Source organism: Papilio xuthus, unplaced genomic scaffold (genome assembly GCF_000836235.2).
Source record: "Papilio xuthus unplaced genomic scaffold, Pxut_1.1 DF828780.1, whole genome shotgun sequence".
Lineage (NCBI taxonomy): Eukaryota > Metazoa > Arthropoda > Insecta > Lepidoptera > Papilionidae > Papilio > Papilio xuthus.
In genome coordinates, this window is record NW_013529869.1 from 584,306 (window position 1) to 594,417 (window position 10,112).

The 10,112-nt window shown below is 35.1% G+C and overlaps 1 protein-coding gene across 1 annotated transcript; it reads right to left on the minus strand.

The window, feature by feature from the left end:
• Positions 1–865: 865 nt before the first annotated feature.
• Dp1 (satellite-binding protein 1 Dp1) lies at positions 866–9,778 on the minus strand. Its single transcript, XM_013326734.1, has 16 exons — positions 9,731–9,778; positions 9,592–9,658; positions 7,474–7,738; positions 7,026–7,241; positions 6,746–6,952; positions 6,432–6,647; positions 6,168–6,351; positions 5,773–6,087; positions 4,720–5,676; positions 4,310–4,596; positions 3,900–4,142; positions 3,612–3,749; positions 3,424–3,518; positions 2,009–2,222; positions 1,682–1,894; positions 866–1,603 (listed from the first exon to the last, which is right to left on the minus strand). Exons 3-16 carry the CDS (start codon positions 7,690–7,692, stop codon positions 1,337–1,339), a joined length of 3,771 nt encoding a protein of 1,256 aa, XP_013182188.1. The 5' UTR covers positions 7,693–7,738; positions 9,592–9,658; positions 9,731–9,778; the 3' UTR covers positions 866–1,336.
• Between the last annotated feature and the right edge of the window lie 334 nt (positions 9,779–10,112).

Below are 10,112 nucleotides of genomic sequence, written 5' to 3' on the forward strand. Positions count from 1 at the left end.
ACAGAACATTGTATTTATGGATTTGATTATACAGTATACAACATAAATCAATATATTATTTATTTCATTATAAAAAAAAACAATTATGTCACCGATCATAATAACAACAAAATCAATGGCATTCTCCATTTCATATTAAATAATTCTATATTGTAAATCGTATGGCGTAAACAAATGTAAATTGCGTTTAAACATAATTTATGTGAAACTAAGGAAAAGCAAAATTATCTCTCTCCTCAATAGTTAACGGTTGTCCCGTTACGTACATAATCTACAAAACAAATCAAAATTCATTTAGTTTCGTTATTTGACTGTGTGGCGGAATGATATATATATTTTTTTTAATTTAAAATTACTTCAACATAGGCCGTATAAAACAGTCTAAATACAAACAAGCAAAATAATTCCTATTTTCCGTTTTAATGTATACGGATTGTATATATTCATGTATATATAGTCTAAATAGTTGTATATAACATGTATAACGCATATAATTACCCGTCCTCAGCCTGTAAGAACATTATAGAAAGCCATATCACGAGTTGTAAACGTTATTGCTTAAAGTACGTACTCTCAAGTACCGAGTCCATAGAATAAAGAATGAAATCATGATTCAATGTATTTAACAATCCCAATCCCTTTCCTATACATTTTCATAAGACATCCTATAAATATAATATTTCTATCTCTGTCAACTCGTGATGCTTTGTTTTATAACAAGCAGATAAGCAAGGGGAGTGTAGTTTACAAGTAGTGTTTGCCTTTTGGCCTGAATCTGAGTATTAACACTAATTTTACATTGATGTAAACAATAATTTAACATGAATGTACAGTAAAATAACGCAATGAAGTCCAAACGCATAATAGTTTCGCGGTATTAGATTGTGAGGTCAAGACTGTTGACCTTTAATTTACATATTGTAAAAATAACAATCAACAGAATTTAAATGTTACATCAAATTGACCCACCCTCAAGGTCACGTTAATAGTATCAGACTTATTGTGTCACAAACTTTAATAAATGAATATGGATATTGAATATTCAGCTTGGAAAATTGGAGTGTAAAGTAATAAATGTGTACAACCAAATAACATGAAGACAGTTTTGTAGAAAAAGATAATGAGTGGGAAAAAGTTAAAGCAGTATTTATAACAACCAATACTAGTATTTTTTTATATAAAAATGATGTAGCTCCCATTTCATATTGCAAATGACTCATCTAGGATATCGTGGTATAGATAACATGTGTCTAATAGCTAATAAGGCAAAGTTTAATCAAGCAAATATGTATTCACTACTAATAAACTGCACTACGCCCAACTTCCTGCAGGGGTCCTAGCGGCGCGGGCCCCATGCGGCGGGCGCAGGCGCGGCGTCGGCTGGCGCGGGCGCCGGAGCACCGGGCATGGTGGGGAACTCATGCGTGGAAGCAGTGTCTGGCGCGCGCTGCTCCCACGGCCCACCCTTCACCACAAAGCCTGTGGAGGCCGCGGTGCCGCCGCCGCCGCTGCTGGGAGCCGTAGTCTCGTTGTTGAGAACGTCTCCAAAGTCGCCGAGAGACGGCGCCGCTGGACGCTGGTATCGATCGACGACGTCTTGCAGCTGTTTAATATATTAATACATTACTCATATAAGTCTGTAATTTTGGCACTTTTATTATTTAGATTTTTTTAAACTTACATATTCCTCTGCCAGATTCAACAAATGGTCCTTTGCATCGAGCACGTTGTCCTCGTCTCCGGTGATAACGACAATGCTCTCGTCGCCATGCTTGGGGAAGCGGATGTCCACCTTGTACTCGTCCATGATACGTCGGATATTCTTTCCCTTGAGACCAATGAGTCGTCTGTGCACGCGCGGGTCGATATCAACTTCATCACGGTATTGATTATCCTAAAATAAAATGATGAAGTTAGTTATAAAATTACTAGTGTATCTAATTATAATTGTTAACATATTACCAGATCCTAAATAGTGACAAATATGTAAATGTTTAAAATAACTTACAAGTTGATGTACAATAGCCATAATGGCATCCTTGGCCTGCTGCGCCTTGTCCTCATAACCCTGAATGGTGATGATATCGTCATCGGGCTCGCCGCGTTTAGGTAAGTTGATTTGTACTCCAAAATCAGTGCGGATCTTTGTGATCACTGATCCACCTTTCCCAATGACCAATGGATGGTATTCAGGGTCCACTTTGAATTTCAACTCGAATGACCTATAGTAAATATAATTTACTATTAAATATTTGAAACAAAAAGTTAGAAACCATACAACAGGAATGTAAAAGAGGTAAGATAATTATTTATTATTATAACAATAATTGACGCACGGCGTTAAAGTGTTTGTATGTTTGTCAATTCCATTGTGACCTACTCGACTTAACTGAATTAGAAGTGAGCTGCAACTCAAGTGATATATATATATCTTTTTTTTAATTTATTTTATAAAGATTAAACATTTTTATGTACTTTCTATGCAATAAATAAAATCTAAAACTACTGGTCTATGCGAACGAAGTGGCGGTTAAAAGGTAATTTAATTAAAGGTCTTAGGAATAAGGCGATAAATATATTTAGGGCCAAGACGTGTAGTCGCCATTTTGTGATAACAAGCTATAGTATAAGGCAAATGTCAACTTCGTGCAGGAAAAAACTTTTCGTATTTCCGAAATATGTGCGCATGAAAATGCGTGCATATAACCATGCTTGTAAAAATTGACTATTTATTTAGCTATGAAATTAATAAAATTATATAATAGTAAGTAAAAAAACCGTACACATAATGTATTTGCAGGTGTTTCCCGTTGGGTCATTCGGCCGAGCGATAAATCGTTCCAATGGGAAAAAACCATTTGTCTGATTAATCAGTAGAATGATCGGCCCGACAAGAAGCACCCAATTTGCGTTGCTTATAACGAAAGTACAATTATAACATTTTTTTCTGTCTTTTAGTGATTTGACGTGACTTTTACTGGAAGGGAGCAGATGTGTGCGGGAGGGGATTAACTTAGGCTATTTTTTTAAATATCTCGATAAAGAAGGCGGGGACAACCGCTAGTATAAATATAAATATTTAAATTATAATCCAATGTTTGTGGAATATTGGCTAAATATAAAAGATATATAAACTATGGACGTCAAATACAGCATGCACCTTTATTCCAATGCATAATGATAATTTTTTTTATTTAACACAAATGTAAGCAACACAGGAATTATTTTAAAAGGTTAACCTTGAACATGCTTAAAAAGCAGCTGTGTAAAGACCTGGACAAAATGTAACAAACTATGTAACAATTGCTGTGAATGTTCTAATGAGATTTTTATTTATAAAATTTTGCTATTATTAATTTAAGTATACTTTTATAAGAATTAGCTTAAAATCAATAGATAATAGATATAAATAAAATAAATAACCTGAGAAGTCGATCTTCCTTTTCTTTCTCCATCTCACCAATTTTTTCAGCAAGAGCTTGTTTGGCTTTTTCCACATTAGCTGGAGTTCCAGTCACCTAAAGTAAAAGTTCATTTTGTTTAGTCATGTTAAACACTGATTAATATTGTATTTGTATTTTTCAATATTTTTATTTTATTTTAATACCAACCTTGACCTGATCACAGATCTCCTCAGCGGGAGGCATCAGGATATGGACATCATAAGTTTGCATCAGCTCTCTCCTCTTCTGACCGGCGAGTAGTTTGTGCAAATCAAAAGGCACATCTACATCTATTGTTATTGGGACCTATAAAGAAACATTTTATTTTTAAGTCCTAAAAAATTACCTTAAAAGAGTCAACAACAGGTTACAACGGAATTGACATGCTTACAAACTTGCATATATCAGCCAGCGATATCAGTTGGACAAGGAAGAAATTTAAAAATATCCAAATACCTGTTCTAATAGCGCTTTCTTCGCGGCCTCGCAGTTTTCTGGGCGACCAGTAATCTTGATGATGTCGTTGGCGCCGGGCTCCCCGTCCTCGTTTTTCACTGGCATATCCGCACCCTCCGGGTTGTCGCGCTCAGGGAATTTAATCTGGACGTCGTACTCCGCAGTGATATCCTTCACCTTCGAGCCCCGAGCTCCCATCACGGTACGATGGTGCTTTTGTGATATCACACACTCAATCGTCACCTACAAAATTTAACAAAAATATTATATAAATTGTGAGTTATTGCTATTGGTCGTTAACATCTTTTTAGCGGCGAAAGGTGGCCTTAGTAGACCGATAGCATAATAGCAAATAATAGTAACATAATATTAAATGTTTGAAATTTTGTAATATAAACAATATTACATACCTTTGCCTCCAGGTCTTCAATGATCTCGTTGATGCGCACTTTAGCCGCTTCGATGCAGTCCTTGGGTCCCTTGAGGACGACGCGGTCGCTGTTGACTCCCTGTCGGGGGAAGGATATCTGCACGCCGCCGCAGTCGTCGGCGATGCGGCGCAGGATCTCGCCTCGGCGCGCTACGAAGTGCCGGTGGTGTCGCGGCGGCACGGACATCTCGCCCTCAGATACGTTGCTGATCTCCGCCACAGCCGCCTCCAACTGCTTGCGGGCCAGCTCCACTTGCTCCTCGCGCCCTGTTTGTTTGAAAAGATTGTTGAAGATAGTTAAAGCAATATATGTTATCAAAATGTAAGTGATAAGACATTGTTCTGTAAGTCAGCTTTACTTTTTTTGTACTTTGTTTTTCAAAACATTACCTATAATGAATATAGCTTCCTTGTCCTCGTCCTTATCGGTTGGGAAAACGATTCGTGCTCCAGTTTGCTCTCGAATCTTCTTAATGTTGGTACCGTTCTTTCCGATCAGGAACTTGTGATGTTCGGGCTTGGCGCGGACCGTGGCCGTGTGCGATGTTAACTCACGTTCGGAGGCATGCGCCAACAGTTGGACTTTAGCTTTCTCCACATCTTCAATGGGTCCCTTGATAACGACCTTGTCGCTGTCACTGTCCGCCGAAGGGAATTTAATCAGTACACCTCCACACTCCTCCATAATGGAATGGATCAACTTGCCACCCGTTCCGATTAAGGAGTTGTAATGCTTGGGAGCGATTTTCACCTCTTCAGTGACTATGTTAGCCTTTTCGCTGTGAATCTGTTGGATTCTTCGAACCGCTTCTTCCACATTATCGCGTTTCCCTCGTACAGTAATAACATCGCTGTCGTCACCCTCCGCCGGGAGATCGATCACGGTTTGCGTTTCATCCCTAATCTTTCTCAAATTCACACCTCCTTTACCAATAATAAACTTATGGAACTGTTTGAAAATAGGCACTTCCTGCACATACGATGATTCCGCGATTTCCTTGATCACCTTGTGTAAGTACTTCTCACATTTTTCAATGTCTTCCTGTGGTCCCCTCAATTTGATTGGACTTCTCTTCTGACCCTGGTCGGGCAGAGTGATAAGTACGCGGTCAAACTTCTCACGGATTTCCTTGATCTTGTCTCCCCTCACACCAATAAGCGATTTTATGTATCTATGATCCACATAAACTTCTTTCGTTCTTTCGTTCTCTAGTTTCATCACCATCTCCCTCAATTCTCTTTCAGCATCTTCGACACCCTTATGGCTACCTTCAATACGAATAACGTTATTGCCTTCGTTTTCGATAATATTAATAACTACACCAGTCTCATCCTTCAGTCTATTAACTGTAAAAAAAAAACAAAGGTATAAATACAAATGAACAACAAAAAAAACACTATTATCACGGTTTAATATACAAAAATGAAAAAATAATAACTTACTGTTAGTTCCGCTTTTGCCAATAATGTGCTTGAAAAATTTGGGATCAACAGAAAGTTCAACATAAGTAAGGGTAGCAAGTAGGTTCTTCACGAAATCGTCCAGCGCCACTTGGGCTCTCTCCACTTCTTCTGGAGGACCATCAATTTTTACCTTATCTTCTGAATGTGTTATGTCCACATGTACCTTTGACAAGTCCTGAGTAATTTTTTTAATGTTAGAGCCATTCTTTCCAATAATATATTTATGAATCCAAGTTGGTGCATCAACCGTTGCTGTTTTCACCGAGTTGGCTTTATCGCAAACCATTGATAATGCTAAAAAATTAAAAAAAGTAAATAACTTTATATATTTACTACTCAATCATACTACTTTATTTTTTATAATCATATCATACCAATTCCAATTTTATTGTGGGGGCCATGCAAAGTTATAGTTCCAGTAGGCGAATCAGGAGGAGGCATTTCAACAGACACACCAGTTTCCCGTAAGATTTCTTGTATGGTTGTTCCTCTAGCTCCAATGACATACTTATGCTGAGATTTTGGAACTTCCACTCGTACCGTTGAGCATTTACTGACCTTGGAGAAAAATAATGAATTTAAAATAGGTATCCTTCCAGTATAACATATATAGATCATTTATAACCACAAAAACTTACCATCTCTTGATAGATTTGTTCAATTTGGGCTTTAGCAGCCAGAACTCCGTTCTTTTCTCCGGCAACGACAATTTCATCGCTCTGGGTAGATGTGGGCGGTATATGAATCCTGGCTCCGGTTTCCGCACTCAAAGCTTGTGCGCGCTCACCGAAGGGTCCTTGAATGAACGGATGGTAGATCTTGGGTACTGTTATACGTTCCAATGCCTTGCGTGACTGTAAAAAATACGTTGAAATTTACTCATTATTATATGATAATATTATTACCAAAATGCATTTCACTGCTATACACACAGAATAAATAAAATGCATACCTGTTCTTCAGAGCAAACTCTTATTTCATGTTCAGCTTTTTCAATGCCTTCCTTAGTGCCAGTAATTGTAATGATCTCACTATTATCAGAGATACTGGGCACATTTATCTTTGTTGCGGTGACTTTCTCCAGTTCTTTAAGTTTCTGGCCTTGTTTACCGAGGATCCAGCGATAGTGCTCCTTAGGGATGTTAATTTGCTTGCTTGCCTAATAATATAAATAAATACTTATGTAACATGTAATGATAAAATTTCTGGAATATAATGAAACCTGTTTTTACCTGTTGTTGGAAATGAGTTAGAATTTGTCGCCTAGCATCCAACACTGCACTATGCTTTCCGGTGATAAGGAAAGTCAGACTTCCATCCTTGCTAGTTGATATCTCAATATGTGCTCCAGTATCTTTAGTAATAGCCTGACAGGTTCTCAAAGACTCGCCTTCACCAAAAGTGTTAGCGTTATCAAGTTTTCTTTCCTCATATGGCACATGGAACACCTAAAATGTAAATTTGATTTTACATTTGTATGTTGAGCAAATTGTTTAAAACTAATTATTGAATTTCATGCCATTGTACAAACAGTTCTAGACCTTTGTAACATAATTTTACTAACCTCATTATCTCATTAGAACTACTGCTAATTAGATGCCAAATTGTATATATATATGAGTAAATTTAATTTCTATATATTAAATACAACGAGGGTTGCTTAAGTATCACTTCAATTACCTGAGTATGCAGTGAAGAGCCAACTCTCATCTTGTTAGTAACTTGTTGGATGTTACGTTGTACAGGGGGTTGAGAGTGGGGCAAGGCCGGAAACAGGTCATCGTAAGCATATGAGCCGCTGTTGTCGTAGCCCACATTGTTCATTTCCTCAGTATGCACGGGTATATCAGAGTGTACCGGTATCATTTCTCCAACCATCATGGGTTGCTGATGCATCATTTTTGCTTCCTCCAGCAGTCCTTGTCCGCGCCAAGTCGTTACAGTACTATACAATGTTATAAAAGATCATATTTTAGATAAATCAATTAAAAATTAACATGAAAATAGAAAATAGATTTATTTCAAAAGAACTAAGTTATACATTATAATGTTTAGATGGATGGATGGATGGATGGATGGATTTGAAGATATCTTCTAACAGCTCAACAATCCCCTGAAATTTGACATAGATGTATAACACAATCTAGAACACATTGGCTACTTGTTATGTTTTTTTTTAATTCCGTGCAGATGGAGTCGTAGGTGATAGCTAGTTTATTTTATAAATATTAATAAATACTAATTACACAATATGTTTTTGAGATTTCAATACAAAACTTTACAAGATTATGTAGCATCATGATGCCATTGGGTTTTAGTAATTTGTACATCAGCTTTAGTATTGCATAAGGCCATATTTATACAATTGTTTGGTGTTTGATTAAATATTTGAACAAGTGATTACAATTTCAAACAATTGAATTACAAATGTACCGACTGTAGAAATGATTGTAATGTACATATCTTAAACAAAATGTGGATAATTAATTTTACAATACTTATAATTTAAAAATCAATGTGTGCTTTTTAATATATAAATGTAAAGACAATAGTTTTTAACAATTCTAAGTAAGATTTAAGGACTATGAAGTCACAAAAAATAGAAAAATAATTAAAAAGCATTGAAACTATAATGATTCAAGTATGAGACCTGACCTTGTTATATTGAAGGTATTCATTCATAAGATGCAAAGGAATTTTGTAACTTGATGACTCAATACATTTTTACTGCAATTAAGTTTTCTCCAGAAATCAACTTAGGCAATAAATTATATATTACAGTGTACTCAATTAAAATTAATTCAGGGTCACCTTCAGAGTACTTTCAATTTTAAAATATTGGATTTTTATAGACAATCTTAAATTGAACTTTAAAAAACAGTGATTAAGGTTTGTACCTTGTGCATAGAAAAATCTATGGTGGAAAAATTTATAAAAAGTCTTAAAGAAAAAAAAAGTTGTAGAAGAATGTTCTTAAAATATTATATTCACTATGATGTTTATTTCAATGTGTTTAAATAATATTTTAATGACCTATCAGGTTATCATAAGCCATTATTAATCTGATTTAAAAAATGTGATAACATGTGGTTTCAACATATTGATAGGTAAAATGTTTCTCATTTTTTGTATGAATTATTTCTTGTACTTTAACCTTACAAAGTAGGCACATTTTAGTACACTTACATCTTTAAATATGTCTATATTTTTATCTACATTAAATATAATTATGAATATATAGATATTAGTTGTCAGCTTATCAGTTTTGAAAGTCACAGACGCAAATTGAAATTTCATATTTCTTGTGACTATTATGAATTAAAACATGTTTAAAGGATACCATTTTAATTTATTGATGCTAGGTTTTATGTTCCTCAATTATTATCAAGTTACAAAGTAAAAAAACCGGAACTTTCAATCAACCACTGTTTATTTCTTTTCCAATGTGTAAAACTTTATAAATTTTAAATGATATATACATATTTGTAAGATAGAAACCAATTATTAACATCCTGTTTCAAAACGAGTTATATTATCATATATATTTAATTCGTATTAGAAGTCCAACCGGAGACCGAAATTTATATAAAAAAAATCATAATTACCGTATTGTATTTATATAATAAACTTATTATATTTAATATAAATTTTTAAAATTGTAAAATATGTTTCTAATGTGAACTTGTCTCTACAATGTACAACTTGGTGATAGGTATCCACATTTTGTGATAATACGTGTCACCTTCTTCCAACACATTTGACGTGGAACTCGTCTTAGTAAAATGTAACAATACTTACCTATGTACTGTAGCTAATCAACCTAGGAATTTATCCTTTCGACGCCAGGATCGGATTTTTTTTCCTCCTGGCGAAAAAGATAAATGCTTAATTAAAGTAGCGAAGAAAACAAATTATTTTTTCTGACCAACACACGTACCCAATGCTGCCGCGAGCAAGGAGAACTTATGCCACAGACAGATTCTCACAAAGAGTATATAAAATAAGAGACGGGACTCTTGACTAATTAGATACACAAACGGAGAATAAAAATTGACATTTTCAATGCTAGCAATATTATGAACAAGTCTACGTTGCTACCAACCTAAAAAAATCAATCTGTCAATTTCCGTTTTGACGTTTGAAAGTATTATTCGAGGGAAAACAATTTTGGAAAAATAAAACAATTTCGTTAATTGCAACTTTATTTAATCTTCTGACTAAAGCGAACATATTTTAAGAACGCAACATAATGCTCATTGCTTTCGTACTAATACCATTATTGTTTAATTCACCAACAAAATACCCCAACTTTGATAAAT

What these genes read in the sequence shown, in the direction of transcription:
- Dp1 (XM_013326734.1), bottom strand. Translation starts at nt 7,692, where the DNA reads ATGATGCATCAGCAACCCATGATGGTTGGAGAAATGATACCGGTACAC. An exon ending in GAGTTTGCTCTGAAGAACAG is followed by an intron (nt 6,648 to 6,745) that starts GTATGCATTTTA and finishes TATTTTTTACAG; the next exon opens with TCACGCAAGGCATTGGAACG. An exon ending in CCACAATAAAATTGGAATTG is followed by an intron (nt 6,088 to 6,167) that starts GTATGATATGAT and finishes TTAATTTTTTAG; the next exon opens with CATTATCAATGGTTTGCGAT.